General features: G+C 49.8%; 1 protein-coding gene across 8 annotated transcripts in view; it reads left to right on the forward strand.

The window, feature by feature from the left end:
- The window catches only part of COL6A3 (collagen type VI alpha 3 chain), an 80,855-nt gene that overhangs the window by 34,986 nt on the left and 29,559 nt on the right, over positions 1 to 16,310 (forward strand). For all 8 annotated transcript variants that reach the window (XM_055300535.1, XM_055300534.1, XM_055300536.1 and 5 more), the window contains 16 exons: positions 147 to 752; positions 2,342 to 2,956; positions 3,853 to 4,452; positions 5,107 to 5,444; positions 6,485 to 6,563; positions 7,405 to 7,550; positions 8,952 to 9,044; positions 9,495 to 9,548; positions 10,456 to 10,527; positions 11,232 to 11,258; positions 11,352 to 11,396; positions 11,517 to 11,570; positions 12,026 to 12,088; positions 12,701 to 12,766; positions 13,155 to 13,208; positions 15,739 to 15,774. In XM_055300535.1, coding sequence (XP_055156510.1) covers positions 147 to 752; positions 2,342 to 2,956; positions 3,853 to 4,452; positions 5,107 to 5,444; positions 6,485 to 6,563; positions 7,405 to 7,550; positions 8,952 to 9,044; positions 9,495 to 9,548; positions 10,456 to 10,527; positions 11,232 to 11,258; positions 11,352 to 11,396; positions 11,517 to 11,570; positions 12,026 to 12,088; positions 12,701 to 12,766; positions 13,155 to 13,208; positions 15,739 to 15,774 — 2,948 coding nt within the window. The remainder of the gene's footprint in view (positions 1 to 146; positions 753 to 2,341; positions 2,957 to 3,852; positions 4,453 to 5,106; positions 5,445 to 6,484; positions 6,564 to 7,404; positions 7,551 to 8,951; positions 9,045 to 9,494; positions 9,549 to 10,455; positions 10,528 to 11,231; positions 11,259 to 11,351; positions 11,397 to 11,516; positions 11,571 to 12,025; positions 12,089 to 12,700; positions 12,767 to 13,154; positions 13,209 to 15,738; positions 15,775 to 16,310) is intronic.

Here is a 16,310-nt window from a genome sequence, read left to right on the forward strand (position 1 = left end):
GGGACCGGTATTTTATCTGTAATAGTCAGAATGAGGTTATGTTGCCCCGTCAGGTGATGATTCCATGACAAACCAGGAGGTGGTTCATTAACACTAAGGATTTGGTGCCGGCAAAGGTGAAGCCCATGATTACATGTGATTTTCAGGTGTTGGAAGCAAGAAGGATGTGGTCTTCCTCATCGATGGGTCCCAAAATGCTAGCCCTGAATTTCAGTACATCCGCACCCTCATTGAGAGACTGGTTGACTACCTGGATGTGGGCTTTGACACGACTCGGGTGGCAGTCATCCAGTTCAGCGAGGACCCCAGGGTGGAATTCCTGCTGAATGCCCATTCCAGTAAGGATGAAGTGCAGAATGCGGTGAGGCGGCTGAGGCCCAAAGGTGGGAGGCAGATCAACATTGGGAGTGCCCTGGAGTACGTGTCAAGGAATATCTTCAAGAGGCCCCTGGGAAGCAGGATTGAGGAGGGCGTCCCTCAGTTCCTGGTCCTCATCTCATCTGGAAAGTCTGATGATGAAGTAGATGATTCTGCAGCAGAACTCAAGCAGTTTGGTGTTGCACCATTTACCATCGCAAGGGACGCAGACCAGGAACAGTTGGTTAAGATCTCCCTGAGCCCTGAATATGTGTTCTCAGTGAACACATTCCGGGAGCTGCCCAGCCTGGAGCAGAAACTGCTGACCCCCATCACAACCCTAACTTCAGAACAGATACAGCAGATCCTGGCCAGCACTCGCTATCCTTCTCCAGGTAAGATGGGGTATTTTTTGTTGTTCTCTGAGGTATTTTTAAAAATATATATAAAAACATAACAGGTTCAGAGATCCATGGTATTCATGATAAGTTAAATTAAAATAAAGGGACACTGCTATTGAACCATTTGTGTCTATTGCTTGTTGCAAGAAGGGTGGATGTACGCGATGGTGAACCATAGAGCATCTTAGGGAGAGGGTGTTAGAAAGGGTAGGATTTGAGCTTGTGGAGGACAATTTTGTGGAAGGCTTAAGGAAATGGCAATTTGGCCTGGATTGGATCTTGTCAAGAAGTGAAAATAATTCTGATTAGTTATCTTTCTACATCTTACGGCTAACACTGTTAATTGGTAAAGAAGCAGAAGTCATTCGTATTAGCTAGGATGGTGGGTGTTTAGTTATTTTTGTCTTCGCTTTTGTCTGTGTGTGTATGATTCTGATGCTGATGTTGTGTGAAATCTTTTGTGTTCTACAGGAGAACCCAAGGCCTGGCTGTGTGTGCTGGGCCAGTTTCTTGTCTTCCTCAGTATTAATGGCTCAGTTCCATGACTTGCTCAGCTTTTGCTGTGCTGTGTTTCCATTATAAGTAGCCTGGTGATTGATGAGGCAAAAGAGGCTGAATTTGTTGAGTAGCAACATATGAGTAGCTCAACAAAATGGTATCTGGGGGGATCCCTGGGTGGCTCAGTGGTTCAGCGCCTGCTTTGGCCCAGGGCGCGATCCTGGAGTCCCGGGATCGAGTCCCAAGTCGGGCTCCCAGCATGGGGCCTGCTTCTCCCTCCTCCTGTGCCTCTGCCTCTCTCTCTCTCTCTCTCTCTCTCTCTCTCTCTGTCTATCATAAATAAATAAATGAATCTTAAAAAAAACAAAAAAACCCAAAAATGGTATCCAAGAAGTACCTAGAGTCCTAACTAAAAGGAAAACATGGTTCATATTTCTCAAGACTTTTTGATTAATTTTGTAGTTAAAAGTGGACTCATATAAAGAAAACGGGAAATAATAGTGAAAGTAAAACAAATTGTATAAATGCTAGGGATATGTGGGCAGGAGGAAATTCCATGAGTCAAACACCTGGGCAGCTGTCGAGGTGCACTAGGAGAGAGCTGGCATTCTCTAGGTGTCACTACCTACGTGGTGGCCTCAGACAGAGAGGAACTTTGACGTCAGTTGTCTCTTTTTGTATGCCAAAGATGTTATTCTGGGTGATCTTGATCCCTTTTGGTAGTAACAGCTGATGATTCTGTAGATTCTGATAATCCAGTCTCTAAATGCTGTTTACATTTTTTAAAAACTAGTTGTAACCCAGACCTCAAAGCCAAAATGAAACTAGAGTAAACTTAGAAAGAGAAAGTTTTGGACAACTTCGAATAGTTCAAAAAGCAGAAATTATTTTGGTGAGACAGGCCTAACTTTTAGTGATTATATTTAAAAAGCTCAAGAGATAAACACATACACATCAGCTTATAATTTTAATGTTAATATTGTGGTGCCATATAAGGCAAAGTTCAGAAATGAAAGCAGAAATAAAACCAAATAACGACTCCAGTTGTGTCCCAAGTTTTCCTCTTATTTTCTTTCTATCCACAGGTATTGAGAGTGATGCAGCAGACATTATCTTCCTAATCGATAGCTCTGACAGCGTCAAGCCTGATGACATTGCATATATTCGGGACTTTGTTATCAAGATTGTTCGCAGACTCAACATTGGCCCCAATAAAGTGAGGATTGGGGCTGTACAGTTCAGCAATGAGGTATTCCCAGTATTTTACCTGAAGACCCATAAATCTCAGGCTTCCGTGATCAACGCTTTGCGTCAGCTGAGGCACAGAGGGGGGTCCCCACTGAACACTGGCAAAGCTCTGGAATTTGTGGCAAGAAATCTCTTTGTCAAGTCTGCTGGGAGCCGGATAGAAGACGGGGTGCCCCAACACCTGGTTCTGTTTCTGGGTGGAAAATCCCAGGATGATACTTCCAGGTTTTCACAGGTGATCAGCTCCTCAGGGATTGTGAGTTTAGGAGTAGGAAACCGAAATATCGACAGAGCAGAGCTGCAGACCATCACCAACAACCCCAGACTGGTCTTCACGGTGCGAGAGTTCAGAGAGCTCCCCAACATAGAAGACAGGGTCATGCATGCCTTTGGGCCCTCCGGGGTCACACCTGCACCTCCAGGAGTGGGCACACCTTCTCCCTCACGGCCAGGTATGACTTGCGTGACCTGTAACTACAGAGCGTGACATCAATTATCCTTTCATTTAAAAAAATATAGTTAGCATTTATCTTAATAATTTTTATCTGTTAGGGTTGTTGCTGCACATGATATTAGAAACTAAATACTGGAAAAATGATTCAGTTGAAACTGTAGAAGGAAACATATCCCAGAGAACATGGTCATTGATTCCTCCAGAGGCTTCTCTGAGACTAGTTAGAACCTCATTGAAAGTTCCTATGAAGGTGCATTGAGGGTTAACTCTAGATTCATTGGCTCTCAGAATAGGACAGAATCTGAGACTGGCTAATCCGTGCTCCTCTTTTACTCCAGTCTTGATGGCTTGATTATAATTAGGAAATTACCCCCAAATGTGATGGACTTTTGGCAGGCTTCCAAGAAGCGCTTACCCTGATGGCAGGCGATCTTCCAAAGGTGTACGGGGTCTGCTTCCCATTTTCCAATCTGTTTCCCCCACCCCTTTTTTGATTTGCCTCTGGCACATTTCCTTCAACTCCTGTCAGACATCATTGTTTATTTTTAACCAGAAGGAAAGTGCTTAGTGGCATTTCCTAAAACATCTGAGTTTTTGGATCGTTGAATCTGTGACGTGATACCATTTTGTGTGGGATAATCAGACTGAATTCTCAGTTTCCCCAAGTCCTACTGTCTCTTATCTTTTCATTCAGATGGTTTGTCATTTATCTTCTTGTTCTTAGCAAAATAGTGGCTGTGAATTTGGGAACCACAGAGGCATGGAATAAAGCAAGGTGTTTGCTGTGAATTAGTCACAGCATTTTTAGCATCATTCCAGCTATTTTACACTTAGTATATTTGTTATGGATATGGAAACCAAATTTCTCCTCATTTGCATTTCAATCACTTTCAGAGAAAAAGAAAGCAGATATTGTGTTCCTGTTGGATGGCTCCATCAATTTCAGGAGGGACAGTTTCCAGGAAGTGCTCCGTTTCGTGTCTGAAATTGTGGACACGCTGTATGAGGGGGGTGACTCCATCCAAGTGGGGCTGGTCCAGTACAACTCTGACCCCACTGACGAGTTCTTCCTGAAGGACTTTTCCACCAAGCAGCAGATTATTGATGCCATCAACAAAGTTGTCTACAAAGGGGGGAGACACGCAAATACCAAGGTGGGCATCGAGCACCTGAGGCTGAATCACTTCGTGCCAGAGGCGGGCAGCCGCCTGGATCAGAGGGTCCCTCAGATAGCGTTTGTGATCACGGGTGGAAAGTCAGTGGAGGATGCCCAGGAGGCCAGCCTGGCACTCACCCAGAAGGGTGTCAAAGTGTTTGCTGTGGGCGTGAAGAACATCGACTCAGAGGAGGTTGGGAAAATAGCGTCCAACAGTGCTACAGCGTTCCGCGTGGGGAACGTCCAGGAGCTGTCTGAATTGAGCGAGCAAGTTCTGGAAACTCTGCACGATGCAATGCATGAAACCTTATGTCCGGGTGTGACCGATATTTCCAAAGGTAACCAACCCCCTTACACGTACGTTTTCATCCTGTCGTGCCAACATTTAGGACCTGTTTGGTTATTTATGTGCCTGGGGCTGGCCCGTGGGGTCCTTGAGCCTTTGGCTGCTTCAGTCATTTTCCTTATATCCACGTGGGTTGGGTCCTGGCAACCGCCTGGCCCCTGTTAACAATAAGGATATATTATATTTGGGGGTAAGAGTGGAAGTCTGTATTTTCTCGCTCTTACAAGGCTTACTTTTTCCCTCTATTCTTGGATCTCCCAAACAATTCAGAGTAATTGATCCCTGTTTCTGTTGATGGTTTATTAGATCAACTATTTGAGAAAAGAGTACTCGAGTTCTCAAGCACGTTTAATTCCAAGTACAATTTTGGGGTGCACGTGCACACCAACTCTATTGCAGGCCAAAACTGACAAACACCCCAGAAAAGCAAACACATTGAAATGGTCTACACTCTCAGTTCCTAAGAGTCAGCTCTGGCGTGCCTTGAGAGAGAGGCAGACCGAATTGCTTCTCCAAGCCCATACATAGAGGATCTCATTTCGCCCTTGAGCACAATGCCTGGTCCCCATCTGGGGGCCGTGCCTGTGTATTGGACTCATCTCAGCCACCTCAACCTAGAGCTCATTGCCTACTTTCCCTTTTGCAGTCTGTAATCTGGATGTGATTCTGGGGTTTGATGGATCAAGGGATCAGAATGTCTTTGTGACCCAGAAGGGCCTTGAGTCCAAGATGGACGCCATCTTGAATAGAATCAGCCAGATGCAAAGAATCAGCTGCAGCGGCGGCCAGATGCCCACCGTGCGGGTGTCGGTGGTGGCCAACACACCCTCAGGTCCCGTGGAGGCCTTTGACTTTGCCGAGTACCAGCCAGAACTGTTTGAGAAGTTCCGGAACATGCGCAACCAGCACCCCTATGTCCTCACTGCAGACACACTGAAGGTCTATCAGAACAAGTTCAGACAGTCTTCAGCAGACAATGTAAAGGTGAGCATGGGCCTCCTTCTTTCAGCTTCCCATGCAGTTTCTGGACTTCTAGTGGTCAGGAGGCTCACCTCTATGTCCAGAAGCCCCTTTTCCCAAAGTGTTCTTCTATGAACACGCTTCCCGTTTGATGGGGTTGGCAGTGCCCAAAAAAATAAAAAAGTGCCTTACCATCAGCTGATCATAATAGTCTGAAAGGTAATTATCTTCCTCACTGTAGTAGTTTTACTAATGCTCTAAAAAAAAAAAATCCTGGAAATCAGTAAGTAAGCTTAACTGAGTTGAAGTTATGATTAATTCATGTTTAATTATAGTCCAACCCCTTAAGTACATCATGGTTTCTGTTTCCCTCTCTATCTCTCCATGTGTATAGGCTGGGTGGCTGAAACAGTAGAAACAACAGAAATTGATTGTCACAGTTCTGGAGACACTGAAAGTCTGAGACCAGAGTGTCTGCTGGGTTGGCTTCTTCGGAGGCCTCTCTCCTTGGCTTGCAGGCAGCCACCTTCTCCTTCTGTCTGTGTACCATCTTCCCTCTGGGTGTGTCTGTGTCCCAATCTCTTCTCTGTAGACCAGTCACACTGGGTTAGAGCCCACCGCAATGACCTCACTGAATTTAAGGACCCTTTAAAAGCCCTATCGCCACATATAGTTATCTTCTGAGGCACTGAAGGTGAAGGCTTCAACAGCTGATATTTGGAGGGACATACTTCAGCCCATAACACACCCACAGACACACACTCACACAATTTCTAGAAACTACATCACATAAATAGGAAAATGAGATAAACTGTTTTTATTCTTATTCTGAGTTTTTTTTTTTTTTAGTAAATCAAGCACTACAGTATCCCCCTTCATTTTATCCCTCACTTATTGCACAGTATCAAAGAGTTATAAACTGAGGATGACTGTTTCTTATTGTTGGTTCCCGGTGTCCTTGACTCTAAGATGGAGGATTTGAATGGACCGGTCTCCCTGCTGGGAGTCTGATGCTTCTAATTTTGGTTGGGGTTTGACACATCTTTTTTTTTTTTTTTTTTCAGGTGGTCATTCATTTTACGGATGGGGTAGATGGAAATCTGGCTGATTTACAAAAGGCATCTGAGGAACTCCGACAAGAAGGTAGGTCGTGGGCTTTCTAAATGTGAGAAGTTGGCCTGGGTGAGGCAGGGACACCACCCAGCTAGAGTCCTCTGGGGGATCCTTGGGGCATCCTCCCTGCAGCCTGGCCCTCCGACACCTGCCTGGTGCTATCGGGGTTCCCCTCGTACCACAGATGGCTTTATCAGCAAGTCCTGACACAGGCCTACAGAACATCTAGAAAGCAGCATGCTTTTGCAAAAGAACATGTCGTTTTGATCACAGCTCACAAATACCATACTTTTTAGCAAAAATATGCTCTAATACACACCAAATAATGAACATAGATTTTCCAAATTTAGGGCAATTAGATAAACAGGGATGCCTATTATCAGATATAATATCTGGATATTCGTTTCCTTTGGAATTCTTAGCAGTGTCAGAAAGTGAATGCCAACACCAGAGGTTTACAGAAGCAAAATTTATCATAAGAATGTTCTATGACTTAGCTGGCTTTTCCTGAGCGAAGAAGATGAGACTGTGACTCATCTGGTTTGGGAGGTGTGCATCTCAGCTCTTCCCACAGCACCCCCATGTTTCACAAGGCCAGAGTTTGAGAATTTCTGTATGAATGTGTTTCATGATGTCACTTCCTGTATTTCTACTGATGAGTTTTGCTATGTACCTGGGGCAATTGCTCAGAGGTGTCAAAATTTCCAGGATCTTGACCCTTCAGAGTGGCTAACTAGTTTGATTCAATACATCTTAGGTAAAGGCCACATTTTACACTGAGGTCTTCTTTTAAAATAAAAAGTCAGGAGGGCAAAGAGGTGGTGGCTGTGGAGGGCCAGGCGAGCTGCACTGAATGTGCTTCTCCACGCAGGTGTCCAGGCTCTGATCCTCGTGGGCCTTGAACGTGTAGCCAACTTGGAGCAGCTGATGCAGTTGGAGTTCGGGCGAGGCTTCCTATACAACAGGCCCCTGAGGCTTAACTTGCTGGACCTCGATTATGAACTAGCAGAGCAGCTCGTGAGTTTTTATGTCTCTACGCTCAAACTGGTCTAGATACCAAGTTCTTTGTCACCTTAAGATAACGAAGGCACGTTATTTTATTTTTTTGCCAAATGAATGGCAGAGGGGCCCTTTGGGTGGGTCACTCAATCATTCAATTCATTTAATTCACCTGGGAGGGACCTGCCTTGTTGCCATCCCGTGCACGAGCCCTGGGACCGGAGGTACCCAAGAGCTGGGAAAGTGGCCAGCGGGACAGTGGTTCTCTGGGTACGCTGGTGGCGTCACCCGGCGATTTCCTCAGTTCCCTTCTGCGAGCATTTTGCCCTTCATAAGACTGTTGGGAAGACAAAACATCAGAGTGACTGTCCGCAAACGGGAATCAGGTTGTCAGCATCAGAAAGCTTGCATGAGAAAACAAGGCAATGCAGGAGAAGAGAGATCATTTCTGGGCAGAGAAGCCTCTCCATGGCCTCTCTCCTAGTTTCCTTTGGAGCAGATAGAGGGGACCCCTGAGGCTTCCTAATGCTTGGGTTCAGCTTCTCTTGGCTGCAGATGCTGGCTCCAGGGTTGGCAGTGGGCGGGCCTTTGGGGGACATGGGGCTGAGTGGTCAACTCAGGGACTGTTTGCTGGTGGCAATAGCAGGCTGTGGGATGAATTGAATGTCCCTTCTTCACTGTTGCATTCTTCCCAAGGCTGGAATTAGGATTTTTTTTTTTAAATTGGGTGGTAGGAGGTTGTGTTAGTTGACACATCTGGAACTTGGAAGAAAGTGAAAACTCTGAGAAGCCCACTGTAAGGAAAGTGTTTGACCGCCATGAGTGTAGCAGCTGGAAATGTTTCTTGGGCATGCACTCTCCCCGTAAAGTCAGGGGCTCGGAGGGGAAGGGACCATCGAGGGTGTCTGCTCAGTGTGGCCTCCTTGGTGACCCAGGGTGGTGGCAGGGACCACTTGTGTTTGCCCCACATGTGGCTCTTCCCAATTTTCCTCCGTCCTGGCACCCTGGTCTGTGCTCTGACCATGGTTCTGAGGAGATTTGGGGAATCCTTCCATCCTGGCCATATGCAACTTGCTTCTTAGGTCTTGCTCTTTAGGGTTTGAAAATATGTCACTCATGCTTAATGTGTGAAATTTGAAGATGGACATTGGAAACTTTTAGAAATAAGGCCTAGCCCAAAGTGATGCCGTGAATAGGATCTATTTTACTTTGGTGGCTCTTCACGTCCCCGTGTGTGACTTCCCACCGCTGTCCGACTGCTGGGCCAGTCTCAGAGGGAGGGCCATGTGGGCAGAGCTTCACCTCTCACTGTGGAATCCACGCACATCAGATTTTTTTTTTCCCCTTCATGGCCTATATATGCTTTTTTTTTTTTTCTTGGCATTTGTTAGGACTTGAACTTTCTTTTCTTCTTGGTAGGACAACATCGCTGAGAAAGCTTGCTGCGGAGTTCCCTGCAAATGCTCCGGGCAAAGAGGAGACCGCGGGCCCATTGGCAGCATCGGGCCAAAGGTAAAGTGGCTGTGCCTCTTACACCTGGGGCCAGCTCTCAGCAGAGTCCCTGGGGTGCAACAGGAGGCCTGAGGGACACTGGATGCCCGCCGCCTTCTTTCTTTCCTCAGGAAGAGGGGATCTGTTCTTTAGTGCTTTGGTTCTTCATTTTATGAAATAATGTTCAAATCGGTGGGCATCACGTACTGGCAGCCTCTCCGCGGAGGGTCAGCAGGGAATCTTAGCCTTTGCATCTAAGTTAAAGGAAGCAGACAGGATTTTGAGAGCCTTCAAGATCCTGATAGATGAATGGCGCTGGAATGATGAATGGAAGCCCAAGTTCAAGGGAATAGCTAACACCGTGCTAAGCGGTGGCTCTGCTCTATCAAAGGAACGGGGTCGGGGAGATGCTTGAAGGTAGAACAAAGAAAACTAGAGGCTTTCACCGAGGAATCACTCTTTCTGTTTTAGGGTATTCCCGGGGAAGACGGCTATCGAGGTTATCCTGGTGACGAGGGCGGACCCGTAAGTACAAGATGATTTGTTCTTTAAGCTTGTCTTCCCTCTTTGTTCCTCACACGTTGGAGTTGAATTGTGGGGCTCATGATCTGTTGCATTTCCAGTGATTTTCCTACCAGGAAAACCTTCGTTTCTGACTTCTGTGACAACTCAGATCTCTACGCTGTGGGGCACAGGGCACAGGGGGATGACTGGACGTGACACATGTGGACATGCTGTGCAGGGCTCTTCTTCGTTCTATTTCAGAGGGAGAGACTCGATGGCCTCTGAGGCCGGGGGACACCAAATAGGCCATGCCGGGGGTCCAGCAAATGCAGATGTCCAGTCCAAGCAAAGACGGGAGTGAGCTGGGGCAGGGCAGAGGGAGCCTAGTCAGGCTGTTGTTGGGGTTATGGCCTTTAAGGGAGGTTTGCCGACTTGGGTGACCTAAGGGTGCAGCTGGGGGCTCGGGAAGCAGGTCCTGGGACAGATGAGGTCTGAAAGGCTTGTGCACACTAGAAAGAGGCCCAGCCCTGGGATGGGGGGACAAGGCCGGTGGACAGCAGATGAAGTCATGGGGTCCCAGCAGGCAGTGCCAACCCCGGAACCCTCTGGGGAGCTAGGAACCAGGGACGGTGTGCAGGAGCCATCAAGCCCAGGGTTCTCCTAGCACCCGGTACCCAGAGGCCTGCCCATTCTTGGTCCTCCAGGGAGGTACCTTCTGAGCCACAGACCTTCCAGGGCCCACTCCCCCAAGGGGTGGGAACCTCCCAGGGCTGGGGGTGCAGGGGTGCTGGAGGCTTGACCAGGATCAAACAGCATCCCTGCCGGGGAAATCTACTTTCTAGAAAATGCCTCTCCTGGCGAAGCGAACTCAGTGGAGGCAGGGTGACAAGGAGCTCCAACCTGTAAATGGCTTTGTCTCTCCCGGCAGGGTGAACGCGGTCCTCCTGGCGTGAACGGCACTCAAGGTTTCCAGGGCTGCCCCGGGCAGAGAGGAATAAAGGTACAGGGTGTGCGTGTGTGTGTGCGTGCATATGTGTGACCACAGCACCAGGGCCCCGGCGGGCAGAGGCGTTCAGTGGCACGTGCAGAAGTGAGACGCTGTCCCCAAATGCCTCCCTGGGGAGGAAGGCCCCGGAGGCCTCAGCAGCCAGGGGCTGCAACTGCAGGCTGGGTCCAAGGTCTGGCGGGTCCAGCAGCCCAGGCTGCCGCGGGCAGGGAGCCTGAGGAAGTCAGGGGGCGGTCATGAGGCCAGGTGGGGGGAGGGCCGGTGGCCTGCGCCTCTAGCCCCGGGCCCCGAGAAGAGCCAGAAAAGTGTTGGGGGGCCAGGGTGCTGGGCACACGCTGAAAGCTTCCTTGTGAGAAGGGCTTGGAGGCGCTGTCTCCTCCGTTTGCTGATGTTTGAAAGCAGGTGCTGAAGGTAAGAGGCCACCGGGCCGTAAAGTCACAAAGGGACCTTGGAGCCTGGTGCCCTCCTGCCCAGGGAGCCTAGAGCAGCAGGTGCTCAGGCCCAGGCAAATTAGCCTCAGGATCCCCCACCCCCCCACCCCGCCGGGATGGAGAGAGGGCAGTGTAGACAGATGAGTCTTGAGAGCACTGGATTTCAGATCCAGGTGTTGAGGAGGGATTACCCACCCCCCCCCGCCGCCGCCTTTCTCTGTGGCCTCCAGGGAGGACCTAATCTTCCCCCTTTCCCCTGCCTTCCAGGGCTCTCGCGGATTCCCAGGAGAGAAGGTACCTACGCTTGTTTTAGCTTTTTATAAATTGATCGCATTCTTAGGATCTGTGGGTTTTCCTTTCTCACCGTGCGTCTTGCTTTCCCCGCAGGGCGAATTAGGAGAAATCGGGCTGGACGGTCTCGACGGTGAAGACGTAAGTGACTTCGCGCTCGGAGTCCACACCGTGTCCTCATTCTGAACATCCCGGCCGCTCCTAGCTCAGGCTAGGTTGGAAATTGTGCCGGGGGTGACGTTTTCTCATTGTCTTTGACAGGGAGACAAAGGATTGCCCGGGTCTTCTGGAGAGAAAGGGAATCCGGGCAGAAGGGTAAGTATGTTTCCATAGCGTTGTCATGATGGAAAAACTAGAAACATTTTACCTAAGGAATACATACTTGTCTAATTCACGTCTGTGAAGACTGCTTCCTCCAGGCAGCCTTCTCTGATGTCCTCCGGGGTTGGCATCTACTCTGTCCTCTATCAGCTGTGACAATTACATCATATATTTTTGTTTGTTGGAAGGGTATGTCTCATAGGGCACGAGCTGAGTGTGATCTGTTTAAATAAACCCCCGGTGTCTGGTACAGAATAGGTCCCAGTAAATATTTGGGATTACCAGAACAAATCAGAAATATCTGGAAGTGATTTTTACCTTTCTGTAAATGCACAAATGGGAAATGCTATCCTGTTAAAGATTTATGACCTAAAGTACGTGATTTTAAGGGTGAGATACAAATTGGAAACCCTACCTAATTTTTGTCTCTGCTTGGGCTTTTTATTTAGGGTGACAAAGGACCTAAAGGGGTCAAAGGAGAGAGAGGAGACGTTGGCTTTCGAGGTGACCCGGTAAGGGGACGTCCTCACCCGCAGCGTGAGACCCGCGTCTCGGGGAAGAGGGTTTCGGCGACGCGGGTTGAAGGGAAGAATTTTAAACCAGAATTCTGAAATGGCCTTAACATGTGTTGGACACACACATGGTTTGTCCTCTTCCTACAATTTTGGAGATGTGTTTGCTCTCTACCTGCAGAGATAAAGTGTTTGCAGGGCCTTTCCTTCAAAGACCTCAGAAGTTTCCCTAGAAGGTGGCCTCAGGGCGCTTTCATCCAGCTGGACTGGGTGGTCAGGAAAGTATTAGGGGTGGCCAACACGTCAGACCCTGAGGGGCCGCCCCTCGGCCATATCCCACCCACGACCCACAGCCTGCCCATGGGGTCACCAACCGCTCTCGGCCCTGGATGGTGGGCGGTGGCCCTTCCTCAGTGAGAAGGACGATCCCCCAGGGTCACTCTTGCCTGGTTCTGGCCCGGAGGAGAGGAGACTGGCCTGGCATGGGGTTTTATAGAGTCACAGAACGAGAGAAGCCACAAGCCTTTCTTTTCCATCTCTTTCCCTAAAGTGAACTGAAAGCATCCTTTGCTTGCACATGCAGCTCATGTCCCTGACCTGTGTTGTTTGCAGGGTGACTCAGGACGGGACAGTCAGCAGAGAGGACCCAAAGGAGAAACTGGAGACCTCGGCCCCATGGTACGACAGCCTGCAATCCCAGACTCCCTTGGCTGAGTGCTTGGCCCCCTCCCCGCATGCCCAGCACCGCCGCAGAGGCCATGGAGGTGGTCTTCAAGGCTGTGGGGCCCACGCGCGGGGCTCAGACCCCTTGGTGAAGGGAGTCTCCAACAGGGAGTGGGAGCAACTGCTACTTACCTGCGGAATTTGTGCCCCTTAGATATCAGTGGAAAGTGCTTGTGAAGCCAGAGGCTTCCGAAGCCGGGCACGGCCCACATCTCAGGGGTCCCCCCAGCAGCCCACCACCCTGTGTGTGTGCGCCCTTCCCCGCGGCCTCTGGTGCAGTGTGCCAGAGTTAGACGGTCTTCTTTGCAGCTGAGAGTCTTACACCGATTTTTCCTCCCATCAGGGTCTCCCTGGGAGAGACGGGGTGTCTGGAAGGCCTGGAGACCCCGGGAAGGACGTGAGTGCCTCTTGGGGCTTGAGGACCTCCATGGGAGATTGAGCAAGTGCCGCCGCCTGAGTGGCCCACCAACACGCTCTGGGGCAGAGTTACTCAGCAGCTTTATATTTAGGGACTTTAAAGGGATTCTTGAAACTGCTGTCACCCAAATCTTGGTGCTTATGGACGTGTTCATGCTCACCATTTGTTCTGTGCCCCATCCCTCCTCCCACCCCGGGGTTCTCCTTGCCTCTTGTCCAAAGCACCACATCCAACAGAGGCTTTTAAAAGCGATGCCTTCGCTGCTTTCACGTATTTGGCTAGGTTTTAATCCCACTAAATATTTTTAAAATCCAAACAGAAGCAGGAGTACAGAGGGGAATGAGGGAGTTAGGGGGAGGAGGGCCGACGGGTCGTGTACGTGTTGGCGTCATAATTGTTGGTTGGTTGGTCGGTGCTGCTGTAGTTCAAGCAACGGAACCGGATTTGTTTTCTCGTGAATCGCATCTTGCAGCTGCTTTTTCAAGACATTTCACAAATGTCTGCTGCCAGACGGCGCATTGTGTGCAGGCTCTCTGAGGCTTGCGGAAGGCTGAAGCCAAAGCTATGTACACAAGCTCTGGGCCCGGACGGGGGGGTGGAGGTGGGGTACCCAGAGCTCGGCTCTGGAAGCGGGGAGAGAGTCCCTGCTCGGGGAGGAGCGGTCTGGAAGCGGATAAATCTTCAGGGGCCGTCAGGGTGGCTCTGCTCAGTGGGCAGCACAGCACAGCACCCCGGGCTGGGCTGCGTAGCCAACAACAGCACCTCCGCCTGTTCCCTGGCGCCAGCCTCGCGTTGGGAGCTGGACCGGTGGTGGCACCATCAGCCGTGTGCTCTGCACTGGGCACTTTTTGGGAGGAGTGACTCTCACTCATGATCGCATGATATGCCTTGGGCACATTTATTTATTTATTATTTATTATTATTTTTAAAGCCTTTATTTATTTGAGAGAGAGCAAGAGAGAGCACAAGCAAGGGTAGGGGTGGAGGGAGGAGGAGAAGCAGGTTCCCCAAAGAGCAGGGACCCCAACGCAAGGCTCTATCCCAGGACCCCCGAGATCATGATCCAAGCCGAGGGCAGATGCTTCATCCACTGAGCCACCCAGGCGCCCCTAGGCATAATCTTTTAGGTTATGCTTTTATAATTCAGAGGCAAACAAAATTTGAAGATGCTGTCTTAAATGTTCTGAGTATTATATTTGAATAATGCCGAGGAGCTGTGTGATGACGAAGCGATGAGGAAATACTCTATTGTCTGTCATGACGTGCTGACGGCTCCGGTCATGAGTGGAGCCAAACCTGGTTTTCACGAAATGACTTATTAATAGAGCCATGCAGCCAATTTGTTTGATTTCTACATGCAAGGTAGACACTTGGGTTTGAAGTTGTTACGGGGTCAAGGGCTCTCATAGACTCTTCCCTTGATGGCCGGGAAGGCCTGGTTGTCAGCTTCCTCCTCCTTCCCTTAGGACCTTGCTGTGCCAGGCTCATGCCGGGTGACCTGTGTCCTTCCCACTGGGCTACCTCCTGCCTCAGTCCACCACTCAGGCTTCTGCAGGCTGTCTCTGGCGTCAGTTGTACGTCATCCAGCACTGGTGGCCTCTAGTCATACTCTAGGATGTCCCCTCGCTGGGGTTGGGGGAGGCCAGCCAGATTGTTTATTCTGAAGGAGTGGCCTGGCCCGTCCCCTCCCCCTCCACTTGTCCATGTGTCATCCATGGAAGGAGGCCAAGGTCTTCCCTTAAAGAAGCTGCCATCACAGTGAATAATGGCAAAGCCGTCACCTCAGAAAATCTCTGGGCCCGTCCATTGGGAGTGGAGAGCGTGTTTCTTTGGTTGATGCAGCAGATGCATCAAGCCCGTAACAGAACTATTGTGTTACAGTCTCCAGAATACCAACCCTTAACCTCGCAAAGATACACCCAGGACCTCCGTGAGTTCCGATCCTGAACCTTTGCTCTGGAGAGGAAGCATCACAAAATTGGGATTAAAGGATGACTTAATGCAGCAAGTCCACGTTTATTTGAATTAAGGGTCACTTCTAGAACATCGAGGGAGACATTGCCAAGTCATGAGCCCAGACTAAGCACAGTTGGGCTTTTAGGTCCACATATGCGCAATCCCGATACTTTACTTAACCAACTATGTGTTATATTTGGCCGGGAGCATCTGGAGAGCTTGAGACTCCCTTCCACGAGAATGAACATATTTCATGACTTCGCCCTGCAGTTAGGAACTCGGTCGTAAAGCAGACAGGTTGACATTACCATTTCACATCCTTGTGTGAGACTGGCTGGGATCATCCAGCCAGAACGAGTCATTGTTTTGCTTGGCAGGTCTGGAGTCACTCTGAAAGCTTCCATCTGGGTGGTGAACAGGGCAGCACGGAAGCAAAAGCTCGCGGAGATGAGGGCAGGAGGAAGGGTGGCGCGTGCATGTCTGCTCGGGGCCGGCCAGGTGCACAGCGGCTCCGTCCCCAGGCTCCCTCTCACTTTCTGTGACTTCTCCACAGGGTGGCTTTGGCCGAAGGGGACCAGCAGGAACGAAGGTAGGTCTCTAACTTGGTGCCTCTTTCCCGGCATCACATCATGACTCCCCGTGTGCCCTGTCCCTTTGCCAGCGAGGCGTGGCGCTCAAGCAACTGCCAATTCCTTAACGTGAGGCTCTTCTAAACGGCTTGTGAGACCAAGGGGCCACGGGGACAGGGACCAAAAACAAAGGCGAGAGATGGAGGAGGCGATGTCCGGCATCCCTTATCCCCGATGGGCCCACTTGGGTTGTTGACCAGTCTCAGCGTCTTCCTGTGTCCATCTGTTCACCCGGGCAAGACAGGTTTGGATGAAAAAACAAAACAAAAACAACAAAAACAAAACAAAAAACCAAACCTTATTTCCCAAAGCCATCTTGAGCAGAGGGTGAAAAGAGTGGAAAACCATCCTAAGAGTGCAGAGTGACACCGCTGTACCTGCCCAACATCTCGTCCCGGAGCCGCCTCCTCCATGGCCTCCGTACCCCCTCACCCCCACCCCATAGGGCTGTTCTCCTGTCGCCTTGTCCAGGTGTGACTGTAGAGCAGATGGCTGA

Source organism: Nyctereutes procyonoides, unplaced genomic scaffold (assembly GCF_905146905.1).
Source record: "Nyctereutes procyonoides isolate TBG_1078 unplaced genomic scaffold, NYPRO_anot_genome, whole genome shotgun sequence".
NCBI classification, from domain to species: Eukaryota; Metazoa; Chordata; class Mammalia; order Carnivora; family Canidae; genus Nyctereutes; species Nyctereutes procyonoides.